The 20,933-nt window shown below is 49.4% G+C and overlaps 2 protein-coding genes across 2 annotated transcripts in view; both read right to left on the reverse strand.

Annotated features, from left to right (window-relative positions):
• BTBD9 (BTB domain containing 9) overlaps nucleotides 1-5,503 on the reverse strand; it is a 73,184-nt gene extending 67,681 nt beyond the window's left edge. Inside the window, exons 1-5 of the mRNA XM_069954922.1 lie at nucleotides 5,328-5,503; nucleotides 3,134-3,338; nucleotides 2,296-2,659; nucleotides 1,123-1,387; nucleotides 348-567 (exon numbers count right to left, since the gene is read on the reverse strand). Of these exons, the coding sequence (XP_069811023.1) occupies nucleotides 348-567; nucleotides 1,123-1,387; nucleotides 2,296-2,659; nucleotides 3,134-3,318 (1,034 nt within the window). The 5' untranslated portion in view covers nucleotides 3,319-3,338; nucleotides 5,328-5,503. The remainder of the gene's footprint in view (nucleotides 1-347; nucleotides 568-1,122; nucleotides 1,388-2,295; nucleotides 2,660-3,133; nucleotides 3,339-5,327) is intronic.
• Nucleotides 5,504-9,708: 4,205 nt separating this feature from the next.
• LOC138773885 (lactoylglutathione lyase-like) lies at nucleotides 9,709-16,877 on the reverse strand. The gene is made up of 6 exons (XM_069954358.1): nucleotides 16,760-16,877; nucleotides 12,298-12,380; nucleotides 11,483-11,623; nucleotides 11,186-11,250; nucleotides 10,917-11,006; nucleotides 9,709-10,120 (listed from the first exon to the last, which is right to left on the reverse strand). Exons 1-6 carry the CDS (start codon nucleotides 16,838-16,840, stop codon nucleotides 10,032-10,034), a joined length of 549 nt encoding a protein of 182 aa, XP_069810459.1. The 5' UTR covers nucleotides 16,841-16,877; the 3' UTR covers nucleotides 9,709-10,031.
• Nucleotides 16,878-20,933: the final 4,056 nt, after the last annotated feature.

Raw genomic sequence — 20,933 nt, forward strand, 5'->3', positions numbered from 1 at the left:
CTTCAGCCCGCTATCCTCACCTGTTTTACCCCCACTCTGGTTCTCCATGCCACCTTTGTTTACTTCCCTGCAGAAATTACCTGCCCAGTCACTTGCCTCATAGGGCATGGGCCATCTATTGCTGAGGCCAGTTATTGACTACAGGGTATACGGGCACATGATCTCTGCAGGGATGTTAGCAAAGATGGCATGGAGGAGTGGCAGCACTGGAAATGATGGAGATAAAACAGGAGATGATTGAAGAGGGGGTGCGAGCCCCTGACATATACATATCTCTAATAATCACAGAAGACCCATATGGGTGCAGGCAATGCTGGGCAAATGTGAATGCCATGTAATGCACGTACCGGCTGTCCCGGTCCCAGAGCAGGAGGCGGATGTGGTTGATGATGGATGGCTGCCCTAGCTTCACTTCCAGCCCGGAGCGGCAGTCATCTTCTATTGGGTGCCGTGAAAATCCATGATCTAAGTCATAGTTCTGCGTGTCGCCATCCAGCAGGGCCGATTTCAACTCCCCCTTCACCACCTGTGCCCCGTACTTCATAGTAGCAATGTTCTCCTCTGGGACTGGGGGAGAGAAACAAAGGAAGTTATAAAAGTGCAGAGCGTAATAACACTGGACAGATGTCAGGGCCATTATACTGCACCCAAAGGAGCGAATGTGACCACACACAGAGTACGTAGGACACATCACTGATACCTGACTTCTCATCTACACTATATCCCTCCCCTTCTACGAGGGGCCGAGGGGCCTCAGAGCTGTTTACTGGTGACAGTCAATTCATGCCGAACAAAAAGCATGCCCGCCAATGATGTTGTAGACGTGAAGAAGAGCATTATGCATCAGCCACTGCTGTCTTTGGTGTATCTAGTGGTGGCTAGTGTGCAGTCTGTGTGAATAAACCCAGCTTACTTACTTTTGAAGACCTGGGTTTTACAAGCTGTGAATGCAACCCTGAATATAACTGGAGTGTGAGAAATGAACTATGGATGCAGCTCTGGATGTAACTGGAGTATAAGAACAGTAATTGCTGCTCTGGAGCTGACTGCTGTATAAGACACCATGTAGCTCAGTATAAGATAACCAGATTATATGGCAGTGTCTTCTTATAAGTCTCTTACTCAGCATCCCGCGGTAGTTGAGGTCCATGTCCCGGCTCTCTGATCTCACTTTAATGGCGTCCAGGATGGAGTCCGGGGTAAGCAGCGCGGACGGTCTGACCACGTTGAGCAGCTCCGTGAGGCTCATTAGAGGAAGACGCACAGCGGCCATGATTTCTGAGTGATTCTCCTTGGAGTTGTGTCTGCACCAGCGCATCAGAGACTGGAAGATGTCCTTCTCCGGGGCAGCAAACGAGTCTCTGCGAACAATGTCTAGGAGTGCGGTCTGTGAACAGAATGTCAGAGTCAGTGTAGGGTGTCCACAGCACTCAACATACTGCACTAACATCAACTTAAAAGAACCTGTCACCCGGGACGCAGGCGCAGAGCCCGCCCGACCCCCCAATGAAGCCCCGGATACTTACCCTTTCCTGCAAGTACCGCTCCTGCAACCAAGTCAAGGGACGGAGATATCGGCGCCCAAAGCTGAGCATGCGATATATATGGAGACGTCATTCTCTATGGGCATCGGACTGATCTCTGCAGCGCGTGCGCACGGCTTCTGACGGGGATATATTCGTCTGGGGACCGGTTCCAGGAGCGGGACTTGCAGGAAAGGGTAAGTATACGGGGCTGCACCGGGGGGTCGGGCAGGCTCTGTGCCCGGGTGACAGGTTCCCTTTAACACCACCATGGCCAGACAGCGAGATATAACAAGACTGAGATGTTTGATTCATAACCTTCTACATTAATATGTGAATTTTAATCTACAACTCTATAGAGTGATGAGAGATATATAATCTGGAACTTTCTACACTGACAGGATAAATAATCTAGAACCTTCTACACTGATGTGCGCAGAATAATCTAGAACGTTCTAAACATATTTGCATAGCATAATTTAGAACCCTGTGCAGTGAGATTTGATTTAGGACCTTCTATATTCCCGTGTTGCATGTATTCAACGATGTGAGACACATAACGTAGAACCCTATGCAGTGATGTTTGATCTAGGACCTTCTATATTCTTGTGTTAAATATATTCAATGATGTGAGACACATAACCTAGAACCCTAAACAGTGATGTTTGAATCAGAGACTTGTAGATTCAGGTGTTACATATATTCTGGACTGCTTTCAGTGGTGTGTAACACATAACCTAGAACCCTATGCAGCGATGTGTTGTGTCAGTACCTTGGAGAGGGTCAGAAAGCCTTCACTAGAGAGGACGTCCTGTGCGTTGCGGTCCATGAACATACAGCAGGTGGCGCAGAGCTTGGACAGGGAATAGAGGCTGGCCACATCGTAGATCATGCACACGTTCTGGATCTTTAGGATGGTGCACAGGTACTCAGAGGTGGAATCCTCGAGCTCAGGGAAGCCATACTTGTGTGCTAGACTTAGGAAGTCCAGCAGCACCTCCTCCCGCTCATCCCGCAGGCTGGCACGGCCGGTGTACATGTACTTCATCAGCATGGCAAAAGCCTCAGCGCTGGTGTCCTGAAGGGTGATCTCCGCCTCGGGGCGAGATTCCCGCATCCCGCCATATAACAGCGCCCTGTGTACAGGAACATACATGAGCTATACACAGGTAACAATGCTATTTTCCAACACACTGCTACCACTTCTTTCATAATGCCCAAGGAAGGGGTGGGTGAAAAAAATAACACCCACTTACCTGCCTGGCTCCCACATTGGCACACTCCGCCGCTCCGGTAACCAATGTCCGCCAGCGAACGGACATTGGGGACCCAATCGGCGGAATGGGGGTACCAACGTGTTTATATTTCCTATCACATGGAAGTGCTGACCGATCACAATTTTTCCGAACCTCTCTCCACCAAAGTGGGAGCCAGGAAGGCAGGTGGATGAAAAGTAGCCCTGCCTGGCGTTCTCCTTTAATAACAGCTTCCATTTACTGACAGAAAGAGATGTTAAACTAATGTAGAATTACAGGATGAAGTAAAAAAAAAAGAAGGTTCCAGGCCTTTTCTGTATATGGTTACGAGGCACTGTCACCCACTGGCTATACCTGAAGTACTGGCAGCGGGCAGCAAGGATGACCCTGTGTGCAGGGAATCTCATCTTGTCCACGATGAAGGTGACGTCGCTGTACTCCTCGCCATTGATCAGGGCGCCCACGTGCTCTGACAGGATGTGCACATGATCTATTTCACCAATGGCGGTGTACGGGCGCAGGGGGTGGCTGTTACTCATCCTGGCACAGACCCGCAGCTCTGTGGAGAAAGGAGAGGCGTTAGATGTAACACATGAGGGGAAGCATGTATAATATAAAGGGGTATATGTAGGGTATATATTTCACAAGGGGATAGGTATAACACACAGGGGGCATATATGATACACAAGGGAATAGATATACCACACAGGTATGAAAGGCAGAAAAGGTATAACATACAGAAGGTATATATACAATACACAGGGGGGGAGGTACATGACAGTGTAGCTATAGCAACACACAGAGGGTATATATGAAACAAGGGTGAGGTATACCATACAGGGGCACATAAGCAATACATAAAGGTATAACACACAGAGGTATATACATCATCCCTGGGGACAGATAACACGTAGGGGTATATATGATAGCGGGGGGAGATATAACACACAGGGGGTATATACACCATACATGGGCATAGGTAAAAACACAGAGAGGGTAGGTATGACACACAGAGGCAAAATATGATACACATAGGGGAAAGGTAAGATAATTGGGGATATATACATTATACACGGGGACAGGTATAACAGACAGGAGTATATACATGTATTGTAGCCGGGGGCAGGGGAGATAACACACATGGGGTATGTACGCCTGATGTTGGGAACGTTATAACACAAAGAGGGTATATATGATACACGGGGGCAGGTATAACACACAGTGGGTATTAGACCATACGTGGGGGCAGGTATAACACACAGTATATTTACACCATACGTGGGGGCAGGTATAACACACAGGGGGTATGTACACCATACGTGGGGAGATATAGCACACAGGGAGTATGTACACCATACGTGGGGGCAGGTATAACACACAACATATTTACACTATACGAGGGGGCAGGTATAACACACAGGGTATGTACACCACAAGTGGGGATAGGAATAACAGACAGGGGTATATATGATCCACCGGGGAGGTATAACACACAGAGGGGGTATGTACACCATACATGGGGGCAGGTATAACACACGGGGTATGTACACTATACGAGGGGGCAGGTGTAACACACAGGGTATGTACACCATTTGTGGGGATAGGAATAACACACAGGGGGTATGTACACCAAATGTAGGGGCAGGTATAATACACAGGGGGTATGTACACCATACGTGGGGATAGGAATAACAGACAGGGGGTAGGTATAACACACAGGGGGTATGTACACCATACGTGGGGGCAGGTATAACACATAGGGGGTATGTACATCATAAGTGGGGATAGGAATAATACACAGGGGGTATATACACCATACGTTGGGGCAGGTATAACAGACAGGGGGTATGTACACCATACGTGGGGGCAGATATAACACACAGGGGGTAGGTACACCATACATGGGGGCAGGTATAGCACATAGGGGGTAGGTATAACACACAGAGGGGGGAAGTACACCATACGTGGGGATAGGAATAATACACAGGGGGTATGTACACCATACGTGGGGATAGGAATAATACACAGGGGGTATGTACACCATACGTGGGGGCAGATATAACACACATGGGGTAGGTACACCATACGCGGGGGCAGAAATATTACACAGGGGGTATGTACACCATACGTGGGGGCAGGTATAACACACAGGGGGTATGTACACCATACATGGGGGCAGGTATAACACAGAGGGTAGGTACAACATACATGGGGGCAGATATAACACACAGGGGGTATGTACACCATATGTGGGGCAGGTATAGCACACAGGGGGTAGGTACACCATACATGGGGGCAGATATAGCACACAGGGGGTAGGTACACCATACATGGGGGCAGATATAGCACACAGGGGGTAGGTACACCATACATGGGGGCAGATATAGCACACAGGGGGTAGGTACACCATACGTGGGGGCAGGTATAGCACACAGGGTGTATATACGATACACCGGGGAGGTATACCACACAGAGGGGGGTATATAAACACGGGGCGGGGCTCAGCACACATCATACATCACACATGACACACACAAGTGTCACTCACCAGCCGCACTGACAGCTCTCTCCTGCGCCTCACCGGGCTCCGCCCACCGAACGGCGGTTTACATGACGTCATGACGTATCAGCGCGGCCATATTTACTCTTGGCACGTCCTGCCCACAGGAAAGTAGCGTTGCCGACCCGGATTTCGGGGTTGGGGTGAATTCAGTTTTTTTTGTATTTTGAGTTTCCAGATCAACCGTAATAGCCGCACTCCACGCAGATTCCTGCCGTACCCCCAAAAAATGGTCACCTGGTTAATGCTAATACTGAAGCAGAATCACGTGACCTTAAACCCCGGTCACGTCATTATAGGTGTCTCCTGTGGCAAAATCATGTGACCTGAAACCTTAGTCATGTGATCCTCGCTGACTTCTCTGCTTCTTCCCTGCGTACGGATGCTAGAGGAGTCTTCGCGGCCCTGCCTCCTCCTCTCATGGAGAAATGATAACAGAGCAGCAGAGTGTAGGCTGTCATGTGAACTCCACGGCTCTTTAACCCCTTAAGGACAGGGGCAATTGTCACTTTAGCATTTTTTCCTCCTCCCCTTCTTATGGTGCGTTTACACAGAGAGATTTATCTGACCAATTTTGGAAGCCAAAGCCAGAATTGGATTTGAAAAGAGGAGAAATCTCAGTCTTTCCTTTATGACCTGATCCCTGTTTATAGTCTGTTCCTTGTTTTGGCTTCAAAAATCTGTCAGATAAATCTGTCTGTGTAAACGCAGCATAATGGTGCGTTTACACAGGCAGATTTATCTGACAGATTTTTGAAGCCAAAGCCAGGAACAGACCATAAACAGGGATCAGGTCATAAAGGAAATACTGAGCTTTCTCCTCTTTTCAAATCCAATTCTGGCTTTGGCTTCCAAAATCTGTCAGATAAATCTGCCTGTGTAAACGCACCATAAGGTTACAAACACACTTGCCGGATCTGCAGCGAGTCTCCTTGCTGCGTTTTTACAGCGAGACTCGCTGCAGATCCCAGCCCTATACTTTCAATAGCAGAGAAACTCGCAGCAGGGATGTACATCCCTGCTGCGATTTTGTCTGCAGCCCGCCCCATTAACCCCCCGGCCGCCGGACATTATACATTACCGGGTCCCCGTTCCTGCTTGCTTCGGGGCTCCCGGTGTCTTCACGGACCGCCCGGGCCAATCAGTGCGCTGCGGCGGGGCAGCGCACTGATTGGCCGGGCGGAACGTGCCGGGAGCCGCCGAAGCAAGCAGGAACCGGGATCAGGTAATGTATATCCTGCCCGCCCCCCTGCAGCCCCGATCGCCCCCAGCCCCCGGCCGCATGATCGCCCGCAGCCCCCGGCCGCACAATCGCCCGCAGCCCCCGGCCGCACGAATGCCCGCAGCCGCACGATCGCCCGCAGCCCCCGGCCGCACGAATGCCCGCAGCCCCCGGCCGCACGATCGCCCACTGGGGGCGATCGTGCGGCCGGGGGCTGCGATGCTGGGGGCGATCGTGCGGTCGGGGGCTGCAGGGCTGGGGGCGATCGTGCGGCCGGGGGCTGGGGGCGATATACATTACCTGATCCCGGCTCCTGCTTGCTTCAGCGGCTCCCGGCACATTCCGCCCGGCCAATCAGTGCGCTGCCCCGCCGCGAAGACACCGGGAGCCCCGAAGCAAGCAGGAACGGGGACCCGGTAATGTATAATGTCCGGCGGCCGGGGGGGTTAATGGGGCAGGCTGCAGACAAAATCGCAGAGTTTCTCTGCTATTGAAAGTATAGGGCCAGGATCTGCAGCGAGTCTCGGCAGATCCGGCAAGTGGGTTTGTAACCTTAGACTCTTTCATTTTTCCACCTACAGGGCCATGTGAGGTCTTGTTTTTTTCAGGAACAGGTGTACTTTGTAATGGCATCTTTCAATCTGCCATAAAATGAATGGGGGATATCATCATAAATCGGGTGAACTTGGGTCAAAAAATGCGATTCCACAAATTTTGGAAGGCTTCCATGTTTTTGTAATGCACTTTACGGTAAAACTGGCATATTTTCTTTATTCTATAGGTCTGCCTGAACACAACGATATGCAGGTTTACTGGGTTTATTAGCAGTAAAACTTTTTTTTTTTTTGCAAATGGGCATATTTAAAATGGTCCTATTGTGACTCCTATAGCGCTTTTGTTTTTTCACCTACAGGGTCGTATGGGGCGTCATTTTTTGCGACATGGATCTCTAGTTTCTATTAGTTACATTTTTTTCTAGATTAAAACGTATTGATCGCTTTTTTTTTTTTTATACATAAAATGTAATTTTAAAAAACGCAATCTCTGCGTTTTTTGAACCGCTTTTTGTTTACACCGTTTACTGTGTGGTAATAATGATGTTTTATTTTAATAGATCGGAAATTACACACTCTACAGTATATTATATGTTAATTAACTTGATTATTTTTATTTGTTTTATGTATAAATTGGGAAGGGGGGGTGATTTTCACTTTTTTATTGGGGGAGGGGCATTGGGGCATTTTTTAAAACATTTATTTATTTACAATTTTAACGTTCCCTTAGGGAACTATTACTTACATACATTGGATCAGTAACACTGATCACTGCTATGCCATAGCATAGCAGGGATCAGTGTTATCTGCGATCTTCTGATACAGCCTGCCTCGACCAGAAGATCGGACTGCACGGAGGTAAGCAACGGCAGTCAGATAGGTGCTCCGGTCACTTTAATGGCGCAGCGTTTAAGGGGTTAATGGTGGCCCGCCATTGAGGGTGAGGGCCTGGCTGCAGACAGCAGCTGATCCTCACCGGCTATGGGGTGAGCTCAGCTCGTGAGCCCGCACCATAGCCCGGGACCCCGTTAGGGCGTACATTTACGCCCTCCTGCATTAAGGCACATGCAGTGGGGGCGTAAATGTACGTTCGTGGTCGTTAAGGGGTTAAAGGGAAAGTATCACCTAGGTGATAGGTGGTTGTAATCTCACAATATGGTAGGAATAGTCTCTCAGCACACATAGCCCTGTAGCAGGATAGGCCATCTTTTCTGACAGTTTCTCTTCAATGGTGCTGTACTAAACCTGTGAAATCTTTATGAGGTGTAACAAGATCGGATTGGTGGGAGTCCAGGTGATGAGAAGCAATTGGCTGAGATCTGAGCCCCTTCACCTCTGCAGTCAAAGACACTATTTGGTGGAGAGGAGGGCACAGTGCTCAGCCAAGCATCACTGTCCCATCACACATGCAGATGTATGGCCGACTACAAAGATTTTGCAACCTGACAAAAATAATGTGACCAGCCACCCAAGGAGATATGATCATTGGTGTACGAGGCTCCTTACAGGTGCTTAAAGTGTCACTGTCATTAGAACTTTCAAAATCTAAATCAACAGTAGATGTGATATAAAGCAAGTTTGCAATATACATTTTTTTTTTTCTAAAAAAATGAGGCTGTACTTACCAGAAATCCAGGTCCTGAAGGCAGATTTTTAGTCTTGTGCTGGTTAAAAAAACAGACTAAATGCAGGAATTCCAGCCAGTACAGAGAGTCATGGCTCAATGTGTCCACCAGTCACATGACTGCCTTCTCTCTGTGAGTGCTTAGATGACCTAAGAAAACACAGGACTTCCTGGTTTCTGACTTTTTTTTCTTCAAAGTCAGAAAACAGGAAGTGCCGTGTTTTCCATGATAACTAAAAAACAAAACAAAAAAAAAATGAATATATTGCAAACTTGCTTTATATCACATCTACTGCTGATTTCCATTTTTCAAGTTATAACGACAGACACTTTGAGTACTCTGGAGAAGAATTCATTTTTAAGTAATTGGTGTCAAAGTTATACTGATTTGTAAAACTACTTCTATTTAAGAATTTTTTTATTTTTTAAAGAGGTTGTCCACCCAAAACTAACTCGTCCCCTATTTATTTCACAAGATAAGGAACAAGTACTAGATCGCAGGGGGGATCTGAGCTCCTTAACCCGACGATCTACAGATCAGCCCCTGGCTTCTTTGTTATGAAAACAGCCACAGGTATACCACATGACCACATGAAAGAGCCAAGTGCACTTTAGGAATGAATGGAGCTCCGGGTCATGTGACTATAGTCTATCATGTGATCCATGGAATTCCTCCATCTCTGCTCTCAACCTCTTAAAGGGCCAGCAGCTGAGACTATTCTTAACATTTCAGCAGATTAGAGAACAGATATTTATCAAAATTGCTGCAGAGAACAGGGCTGTTACCATAGCAACCGATCTTCTTGTCTGGACGTTGTTCTCTCTCAATGACAACTGTCAGACATCAGTGTACCTCATAATTGTAATTGATGTAACATACCAGCAGGGCGACACCATTTCCCCCCGGCTATGAATATTTATCCCTTCTGGACATGTTATGAAATAAAGGAGACAAGTCGCACGGGCCGATCAATATAAACAATTATTCGCAGTTTATTGAATTGTAAGAGCTGAACGCATTGATCATATGGGCGCAGTGACGCGTTTCACATGGGCGCAGTCCTGGTAAGGCACTAAGTCTAGGATAACACTGATGTATAGGGCGGCTCCAGGGCAGGGGGAGGTCACATGACATGGGGACGCAGTCTCTTAGTACACGGTATGTAGTGTGACGCTCTGCAGGGTGACTGCCGCCACCCGTAATCTCTACAGTAACAGAGCAGCTTCTGCAGCAGAACGTGGAACATTTCTAAAGCACTAGGGGGCGCCGGCGTCCAGTACACTGTGGTTGGTTACACGATGCACACCATGTTGTTGGGGCTGAGAATCTCAATCCAGTAGCCATCAGGGTCCTGAACAAACGCCAAGCCTTTCATCTTACCTGTGCAAGAAAACATGACAGCTCTGAAGTCTCTGTATACAAACAGGTCACATCCTCTAGTCACTACCAGAGCTGCACAGAGAACAATGGCAGCTTCTTGAAAGACAATAGACAATAATCAGCTGACATTGTTCATGTCGGCTGATCGTTGTCTTCTATTACACGAGATGATTATCGGCCAAATACGGACGATAATCGTTTTGTGTAATAGGTCCTTAAAGGAGAAGTCTGGCAAATATTTTTATTAAAGTATTGTATTGCTCCCCAAAAGTTATACAAATCACCAATATACACTTATAAAGTGTTTTTTACCCTGCACTTACTACTGCATCAAGGCTTCACTTCCTGGATAACATGATGATGTCACTTCCTGGATAACACAGTGATGTCACGCCCTGACTCCCAGAGATGTGCGGGCTGTGGCTGCTGGAGAGGATGATGAAAGGGGGAAACTGAGGGACACAGGACACTGGAGGGACACTGAGCATCCCTCTGCCATCATCCTCTCCAGCAGCCACAGCCCACACAGCTCTGGGAGTCGGGTCATGAAATCACCATGTTATCCAGGAAGTGACATCACCATGTTATCCAGGAAGTGACATCACCATGTTATCCAGGAAGTGAAGCCTTGATGCAGTAGTAAGTGCAGGGAAAAAAAGCACTTTATAAGCATTTCCCATAATAAGTGTATATTGGGGATTTGTATAACTTTTGGGGGGCAATACAATAGTTTAATGAAAATTTACCCACCCTATTTTCTCCCAGACCCTGGTGAGACATTTGGAGACTTATTTACCATCATCCGGTTTCTTCACAAAGGTGACTCCGAGCTCCTCAAACCTTTTACATGCCGCATAGACGTCTGGGACCGCAATGCCGATATGACCTGTAAATAATGACAGCGGGGGCAGGGTTCAGCTCAACGAATAAAAGGGACGGACACCCTATGGTGAGCTGCTTATATTGGTGCTGGAGTGTTATACCAGGATGGATGATAACAGAGGGAAATAGCCTGTAGTGACTCCACAATAATCAGACAGTCTGAGGCCTCAGGATATCGCTTACCGTACCCACGGGGATCAGAATTGCCGTTGTGATAAGGCTTCTCGTCATTTTCCGTCCCCCAGTTACTGCAGGAAATAAAAGACACAGGTCACCTGGGGTCACAGGGGGCTATTGTGATGCAGTAAAGTGCACCCCATGCTATCAGCAGTGTAGCACACAGGGCATGGGTAAGAGCCTCTGATGAGGCAAGGGGATGACCTATGACCTCTCCATGCTGTGCACAGTAGAGCAGAGCTGCAGTGTACAGAATGGAGGATCTGGAGCTAATCTCCCCCCCCCCCCCCCCCCCCTACTTACTGGGTGAGCTCCAGTGTTGCCTTGCGGGAGAAGGTCCAGGCCGCCCGCTCCTTTACGTTCTCGGGGATGTCCTTCTTATCCTCATAACCCATGAAAAACAAGGAGAACTTCATAGAAGGGAAATCAAACTTCTGGAGGAGACTGAGGAGAAACAAGACTAATTCAGTATGAGCCTCCGTGATAATAATCAGCTTATAATAGTCCTGGAGCATTATATGAGGAGCAGCTGATATCAGTCACATAGGATGTAATTAAAGGGGTTGTTCACCAAAAAGTTTTTATTCTTTAAAATCAACTGGTGACAGAAAGTGGCACAGATATGTAATTTACTTCTACAAAAAAATCTCAAGTCTTCCAGTACTTATTAGCTGCTGTACGTTCTGCAGAAAGTGGTGTATTCTTTCCAGTCTGGAGATTGGTAGAGGTTTTCTATGGGGATTTGCTGCTGCTCTGGACAGTTTCTAACATGGACAGAAGTGGCAGCAGAGAGCACTGTGTCAGACTGCAAAGAAGACACCACTTCCTGCAGGACATGCAGCAGCTGATAAGTACTGGAAAACTGCAGAATTTTTAATAGAAGTAAATCACAAATCTCAGGCACTTGCTGGGTCCATTTGATTTAAAAGAAAATCTTTTTCGTGAACTACCCCTTCAAGAGATAGATAATATACATCTCGCCTCATTCACATACAGGTTGAGCTGCTGAATATTCATGAGACGTCGGCCAATCAGCTGGTGGGACGTCACTGCCTCATAAATATGAGAGCAATAAGGGGTCTGTAGCCTGTGATATGTAGAACATGGGTGTCACTTACGTCATGCCCAGGCACTTGGTGTAGAACGGCAGCGATTTCTTGGGGTCCTTAATCCGAAGCATCGTCTGCTGCATCATGAAATCCTGAGGAGGGAAGGAGGAGATGATGTAGATGGGTGCACCCAGAACTACAGCTCCCACAATGCATCGCTGTTAAAGAGTCACTGTCGTTTTCTAGGGTTTTTTTTTTTTTTGTTGCAAAAATCAATAGGTGATTTAAAAAAAAAAAAAAAAAACAACAACTTTGTAATTGGGTTTATTAGGCAAATATGCCATTATCTGCATTCAAAAAGACTTTCCCCAGGTCCCCCCCCCCTCTCTCTCATTCACTGCTCATTATCAGGAAATCTGGACTCTTTTACATCAGTTGAGCCCTGTGTAATCTATGGAGAGGGGAGATTAGTCGGCAGCAGAGAACAGAGAACAAAGGATTACCCAGGGCCGTTTCTAGGGGCGGGCGGGCGCACGGGGCGCCGACAGCTTGGGGGCGCTGGTGGCACCCCCAGGACGTCACTTATCGGCACGCACCGTCGGCCGTGAGTCCGCCCCATCACCTGGCCTGACCTCCCCTCCCCATCAGCTGCCCCGAATGCCCGACCGCCCGCCGGACCGAAGCTCCGCCCCTCTCGGACCGAGCTCGGCGCTCATCACCTGGCCGGCGACTGCTGCTCCCTCACACATCTTCCTCAAGTAGGCGCAGTGACGTCATATTACTGCGCCTGGAGGAAGAGGATGTGTGCGGGGGCGGCAGCGGCCTGCCTGCTCCTCGCAGGCTGGAGGAGGAGAGGAGACAGGGACCCGATCTATGTATTAAGGTGAGTATAAGGTTGGTTTTTTGTGTGTGTGTGTGTGTGTGTTTGGTAATTGGGGTGGTGGGGGAGATTATTACTACTATTACTATGGGACAGACCACGGGGGGGGGGGGGGTATTAATATGAGGACAGCATGGGGGGGATTTTTACTATGGGGAGCAGAGCAGGGAGGGGATTATTACTGGGGGGGGGGCAGGCACAGGAGGGATTATTACTGTGTGTAGAGCGCACAGGGGGGATTATTACTGGAGGGAGAGCACAGGGGGGGATTATTACTGGGGGGAGAGCACAGGGGGGGATTATTACTGGGGGGAGAGCACAGGGGGGGATTATTACTGGGGGGGATTATTACTGGTGGGGGGGCGAGCACAGGGGGGATTATTACGGGGGGGGGGGGGGGGGGGGGGGCGAGCACCGGGGGGATTATTACTGGTGGGGGGGGGGGGGGGGCGAGCACCGGGGGGATTATTACTGGTGGGGGGGCGAGCACCGGGGGGATTATTACTGTGGGGACAGAGCACCGGGGGGATTATTACTGTGGGGACAGAGCACCGGGGGGATTATTACTGTGGGGACAGAGCACAGGGGGGATTATTACTGTGGGGACAGAGCACAGGGGGGATTATTACTGTGGGGACAGAGCACAGGGGGGATTATTACTGTGGGGACAGAGCACTGGGGGGATTATTACTGTGGGGACAGAGCACAGGGGGGATTATTACTGTGGGGACAGAGCACAGGGGGGATTATTACTGTGGGGACAGAGCACAGGGGGGATTATTACTGTGGGGACAGAGCACAGGGGGGATTATTACTGTGGGGACAGAGCACTGGGGGGATTATTACTGTGGGGACAGAGCACTGGGGGGATTATTACTGTGGGGACAGAGCACAGGGGGGATTTTTACTGTGGGGACAGAGCACAGGGGGGATTTTTACTGTGGGGACAGAGCACAGGGGGGATTTTTACTGTGGGGACAGAGCACAGGGGGGATTTTTACTGTGGGGACAGAGCACAGGGGGGATTTTTACTGTGGGGACAGAGCACAGGGGGGATTTTTACTGTGGGGACAGAGCACTGGGGGGATTATTACTGTGGGGACAGCACAGGGGGGATTATTACTATATGGAGGCAAAGCAGGTAGCAGGGGATGCTACATACAGGGGGCAACCCAAATAGCTACTGACTTTACTGCACATGACACAAAAAAGTAAAGTAAAGTTGTAAAAGTGCGGAGCCTAAAATGTTTGTCTGGCAGGTTCAGAAGAGACGAATTGTAGCTGCAAGAAATCATCATGGTGGTCTGGGCTGGATGGAGAGGGAAAGGAAAGTGACACCTCAGAAGAAGACGTCACCTGTGAGTCACTGAATGACTTTTTTTTTGCCCCAAATTGAAAAGGATTGAATAACACTGCTCTATGCCATAATACACACACTGTTTCTTCCTAGTAACAAACCCCCCCAACATCACTTTGGGGGGGGGGGGGGGCGCTTTTAGCAAGATTCGCCCTGTAGTTCAAATTACCTAGAAACGGCCCTGGGATTACCCAGCAGGGAGCAGTGTGAAGTTGGTATTCAGAGGTCAGTGCTGACTTCAGAGGAGATAGCCGGTGATGTAGCTGTAAATTAACTCTCTGTTGTCCTGTTTTGGTGCCTCATCTCCCTCCACCCCTCCCCTATCCACAGAGAACCATGAAGACAGGGGGGAGAGCTTCAAACTGCTTTTTCATGATAAAAATGCATTTTCCAGCTGTGGGATCACAAGCGGAGTTGCTGGTAGGTATAGACTGCTGCTTGTGATCTATAAACTGACAGCACGGATATACAGTATACATACACATACAGTGGTTCCTCAACATACAATATTAAGGGTAGCTTCACATGTAGCGGATCTGCAGCGGATCCTGGTAGTGTCAAGTGAATGGGTCACATACATATTTTTATTCCGCTCCCAGTATGTGACCCGGCCCCTTTAACCCCCCCGCATCCCGCCACCTGCAGCCCCCGATCCGGAGCATACATTACCTGCTCGGCACCGCGGCTGTGTGTGAGGTTCCCGGCTCCCCATCAGCCAATCAATGCCGCTGTGCCGCGGGGAGCAAGGACAGCCGCCGGCGCAGGTAATTTATGCACAGATACAGTGAGGTTATAATGGAGCAGGGGGGGGGGGGCGGCACAGTGAGGTTATAATGGAGCAGGGGGGGCGGCACAGTCAGGTTATAATGGAGCAGGGGGGGCGGCACAGTCAGGTTATAATGGAGCAGGGGGGGGCGGCACAGTCAGGTTATAATGGAGCAGGGGGGGGCACAGTCAGGTTATAATGGAGCAGGGGGGGGCACAGTCAGGTTATAATGGAGCAGGGGGGGGCACAGTCAGGTTATAATGGAGCAGGGGGGGGGGCACAGTCAGGTTATAATGGAGCAGGGGGGGGCACAGTCAGGTTATAATGGAGCAGGGGGGGGCACAGTCAGGTTATAATGGAGCAGGGGGGGCACAGTCAGGTTATAATGGAGCAGGGGGGGGCACAGTCAGGTTATAATGGAGCAGGGGGGGGCACAGTCAGGTTATAATGGAGCAGGGGGGGGCACAGTCAGGTTATAATGGAGCAGGGGGGGGCACAGTCAGGTTATAATGGAGCAGGGGGGGCACAGTCAGGTTATAATGGAGCAGGGGGGGCACAGTCAGGTTATAATGGAGCAGGGGGGGCACAGTCAGGTTATAATGGAGCAGGGGGGGCACAGTCAGGTTATAATGGAGCAGGGGGGGCACAGTCAGGTTATAATGGAGCAGGGGGGGCACAGTCAGGTTATAATGGAGCAGGGGGGGCACAGTGAGGTTATAATGGAGCAGGGGGGGCACAGTGAGGTTATAATGGAGCAGGGGGGGGCACAGTGAGATTATAATGGAGCAGGGGGGGGCACAGTGAGGTTATAATGGAGCAGGGGGGGGCACAGTGCGGTTATAATGGAGCAGGGGGGCGGCACAGTGAGGTTATAATGGAGCAGGGGGGGGCGGCACAGTGAGGTTATAATGGAGCTGGGGGGGGGGGGGGCACAGTGATGTTATAATGGAGCAGGGGGGGCGGCACAGTGAGGTTATAATGGAGCAGGGGGGGGCGGCACAGTGAGGTTATTATGGAGCAGGGGGGGGGCGGCACAGTGAGGTTATTATGGAGCTGGGGGGGGGGCACAGTGAGGTTATTATGGAGCTGGGGGGGGGCACAGTGATGTTATAATGGAGCAGGGGGGGGGGGGGCACAGTGAGGTTATAATGGAGCAGGGGGGGGCACAGTGAGGTTATAATGGAGCAGGGGGGGGGGGCACAGTGAGGTTATAAAAGAGCAGGGGGGGGCACAGGGAGGTTATAATGGAGCAGGGGGGGCACAGTGCGGTTATAATGGAGCAGGGGGGGCGGCACAGTGAGGTTATAATGGAGCAGGGGGGGGCGGCACAGTGAGGTTATAATGGAGCAGGGGGGGGGCGGCACAGTGATGTTATAATGGAGCAGGGGGGGGCGGCACAGTGAGGTTATAATGGCGCAGGGGGGGGCACAGTGAGGTTATAATGGAGCAGGGGGGGGGGCACAGGGAGGTTATAATGGAGCAGGGGGGGTGATATCCGGGTGATAGTGTGTGGCCGGGCTCCAGGTACCTTGGTTGCCGGCTCCGGGTCACTGCAGGCCGCGTACGCCGCCTCATCGCTCAGCCCTTGGAGCTCCTCCGCCGCCGCCATGTCACCGACTGACACCGGACCACAGCCCGCTGACGCCACCAGCCTCCGCCCACACAACCCCGAGGCAGCCAATCAATGATAACTGGGGCGGGGCTACTGTCACCTGTGGCCTAAATATTATCTAATCAGGTATGGGCCCCGCCCCTCACATCAGGAGGAGAACGGGAGGGAATGCCAGCACGTGTGACAGGGAGGAGGCTGCGGCTATGTCTCTGCTCTCTGAGCCGGCACTATAGACCTGTATAAATGTATGGAGGACATAGGCCGCATATGGCCGGTACAGCCCAGGAGAATAGACACGTGGGCATCACTCATCTGTATATGGGGAGTATAGACCCTTATATACCGGGGAGGAACCCACAGGAAAGGACACAACTGCGCTAGTGACAATGTCACCTCTCTCCTTAGGGCCTAATCTCCTCAGCCATCTCTCCTCATACCCCCATAACTAACTGGGTGTGTTCAGTAAAGAGAGGGAGTGCTGCCAGACACCTCAATCTCCTACAGACTCCTCTGTCCCCCTCCTGTCCTCCCCAAGACTCCTCTGCCCGCCCCCCCCCCCCCACTCCTCTGTCCCATCCTGTCCTCACCTAGACTCCTCTGTCCCCTCCTAGACTCCTCTGTTCCCCCCCGACTCCTCTGTCCCCTCCTAGACTCCTCTGCCCCCTCCTAGACTCCTCTGCCCCCTCCTAGACTCCTCTGTCCCCTCCTAGACTCCTCTGTCCCCTCCTAGACTCCTCTGTCCCCTCCTAGACTCCTCTGCCCCCTCCTGTCCTCCCCTAGACTAACGACTATTGTTCTGAGTAATGTGCTGAACAATTTCAGGTTAATGATAGTTTATCGTTAAAACTGCTTCATCTAACAGGACCCTTATGGTGTGGTTACACAGATTTATCGGACCGATCTTTGAAGCCTTCCTCCAGTCTCTTCTATCTCGTCCTCAAGACTACTTTATTAATAGTAATGCTTCAATTTGTATAGACTCCCTTATCCTCTCCTTAAAGGGAACCTGTCACTGGGGGGCGCAGGCACAGAGACCGCCCGATCCCCCCGGTGCAGCCCCCAGATACTTACCCATTTCCGACGAGTCCTGTTCCTGGAGCCGGTCCCTGGACAAAGATATCAGCGCCCGAAGCCGTGCGCCGCTGAGATGAGTCCAATGTCCATAGAGAATGAATGGAGCCGTCATTCTCTATGGGCATTGGACTCATCTCAGCGGCGCACGTGCACAGTTTCAGGTGCTGATATCTTCGTCCCGGGACCAGCTCCAGGAACAGGACTCGCCGGAAGGGGTAAGTATCTGGAAGCTGCACTGGGGGGTTGGGCAGGCTCTGTGCCCGAGGCCCCGGTGACAGATTCCCTTTAATACTCCTTTGTCCACTCTAGACTCCTCTTTCCCTACAGATTCCTGTCTTCCTCTAGTCTAGACTAATCTAGCAGTGAGCTAAAAATGAAAGGACTGTTGTGACTTGTGACTGAGTGATCAGATGTTGCAGATCAGTGATTGTTCCTAGAGTTTAGAACAGATCGGGTGTGGAGGGATGTATGCGCTTTGCTGCAATCAGCCTCTCACACAGGGAGATGGGCCGACAGCCGACAATGATTTTTCGATGAGTCCGAATAACCGAAACAAGTGTTTCCGTCAATCCCTGTCCTGTTACATAGGGTGACCTCAGCCGGTGTATTAGATCCTGAAACGGGCAGAGGATGTGTCTGGCAGACTTCCCAGGATGGGCCCCACGCTGATCTTAGTCACTGGTAGCAGAAAAGCTTTTGTCTAGTTCTTTACAAAGTCTTATCTTAGGTAAAGAGAAGTATAGGAGCGGCTGAGAGGCCTCCGCACAGTGCTGCCCCCCACACTAACCTCTGTATGGTGTGTTCACAGGGCACACATGGAGGACACACATATGAAGGCGTGGCTGACACTTCTTAAAGCTTATTCTAGAGTCTAAGGCTGCATTTCCCTGTAATTAGATGCTGGGAGCGGTGGACACTGTATTCATAAGCGCTGCGCGGTGCTGTTACTACAGCGCGGCGCTTATGAATACAGTCTCCCCTGCTCCCAGCATCTGATTACAGATGCTGTCTGGGCGCGGGGGGACTCCGGTACATGCATTCCACGTCCGTGATCCCTGAGGATCACAGAACGTGGGAATGCAGCCTTAGGTCGTAGGTAAGATTTAGGCACAATCAGTATTAGGGAGGCTTCACACACACCAGATCCACAGCAGATTTGATGGTGCAGATTGTATACTGTTTTCAGTTATTTAGATCAAATCCGCTGCGATGTGGTGTCTGTGAAGCTACCCTTATGGTATATTTCCAAGATGTGTCCTTTTACCACTGATTCACACTGAAATCCATAATAGATAATCTGTCAGTTCACGTTCAGTAATGTGTAGTTATTACAGAAGTTATGTGCCAGTAACTTCTTCAAATGGTTTTGTTTGTCCCGAAAAATTACTGGTTTGAAAAAATCTGAAAAAACTAAAAAAAAAAGTAGGAAAAATGAAAAAAATGCACAAAAACATTTTAAATGGCAAAAGAAAAAAATCTGAAAGTTTGACACTCATTTTGCCACTAAAAGGCCCAAAACAAATGTTACAATACTGTATGCACATTAACATGACCTAATAGAGAAAGTCTACAAAGCAGCCGATACTAAGCACAGTAAATAGCATCAGTATCACCTGAATGAACCATGTTAGACCTCATTACCCATCATGCATAGTGCTGCCTCTAATTACGTGTCCACAATGACTGGCACACTAAGGAATGTCAGAATGTGGCCATAGGCTGTATTCCCACATTCTATATATACACGATCCGTGCCAGTTCAGTTTCGGAGCTCACCACATCATAATGAATTATGCAGGGAGTTCCAAAAGTTCAGTCCGTGTCATACAGGCTGCCTACGGATCGTATGTATGGAAAGTGGGAATGCAGCCACTCGCTGTACCAAAAGTGTACTGGGATCCTGCATTCTGCTCATAGGCCATTAGATGGCAGCATTTAATTAAGATATTGGGTTTACTGCAGTTCTCCTGTATCTCCAGCAGGGGGCTCACCAGTTCATAGTTATAGTTCAGGGTAACCTTGTAACAGCTTACATTTTGAGATATTCAGGTTTCTTTCTGTTAAATATTTGGTTTTCTTATATATCGTATAAATAATGTATTGATAATAAATAAACAAATGAGTAATGAAAATTGTTGAAAAGGGAGTGATGTAAATATGAAGCTAATAATAGCGCTAATAAGAGATAATAATAAATATTTAATATGAAAATCTTCACAATGATCAATCATAACATTAAAACCACCGCAGGTGAAGTGTACATTGTAGATGATGTGGTGGCAATGGCGCCTACTTGGGGGGGAGGTATTATAGGGGCATGTGACTGGTCAGTTCTTGTAAGTGATGCAGGAAGAAAGAAAAATAGGCGACTGTAGGGATCTAAGGAACTGTGACAAGGGCAAATAGTGATGTGTAGACTCCAGGGTTAGAATGGTTAGATCTTCAGAACGGCCAATCTTTTTGGGTCCCCAGTATGTAGTGGTTAGTACCAAAAGTGTACAAGGAAGGATGATCAGGGATGAGGGATAGGGTCATGAGAGCTCATTGTATGTGGGTGGTAAAGGCTAGTCTGACTGGTCTGATCCCACAGAGGAGCTGCTGTAGAGCAAACTGCTAAAAAACTTGCTGGCTGGCTATAATAAAAAGATGCCACATCACACAGGACATGGCAGCTTGCTTTGCATGGGGCCCCACAGACAGGTCAGAGCCCATGTGACCCTTTACCCACCCCTGAAAGTGTCTAAAATGGACTGGAACATGGAGCAATGGACGGAGGAGTCTGGTCTGATGGATCACATTCTTGTGTGCCTTACTTATCCGGATAAGAGATGGCACCAGGATGCACTGAGGGAACAAGACTGCTTAAAGGGGTTGACCACTTTATAGTAAAATTGCTCAGTGTACAGTATTAGTAAGTGGACTCACGGTATATACTGACAGCAGCTTCCGCTGTAGCTCATAGAGATAAAACCAGACTCCCCTCCTCCAGGCTGTACTGCCCTGCTCTGTGGTGTTT

Source organism: Dendropsophus ebraccatus, chromosome 15 (genome assembly GCF_027789765.1).
Source record: "Dendropsophus ebraccatus isolate aDenEbr1 chromosome 15, aDenEbr1.pat, whole genome shotgun sequence".
NCBI lineage: Eukaryota > Metazoa > Chordata > Amphibia > Anura > Hylidae > Dendropsophus > Dendropsophus ebraccatus.

Excerpts from the sequence above, each read along its gene's own strand:
- LOC138773885 (XM_069954358.1), bottom strand. The coding sequence starts at position 16,840 with ATGGCGGCGGCGGAGGAGCTCCAAGGGCTGAGCGATGAGGCGGCGTAC. Across the intron at positions 11,251-11,482 it reads GCAACACTGGAGCTCACCCA|TAACTGGGGGACGGAAAATG; the intron begins GTAAGTAGGGGG and ends TATTTCCTGCAG. Across the intron at positions 11,007-11,185 it reads TTCTGATCCCCGTGGGTACG|GTCATATCGGCATTGCGGTC; the intron begins GTAAGCGATATC and ends CATTATTTACAG.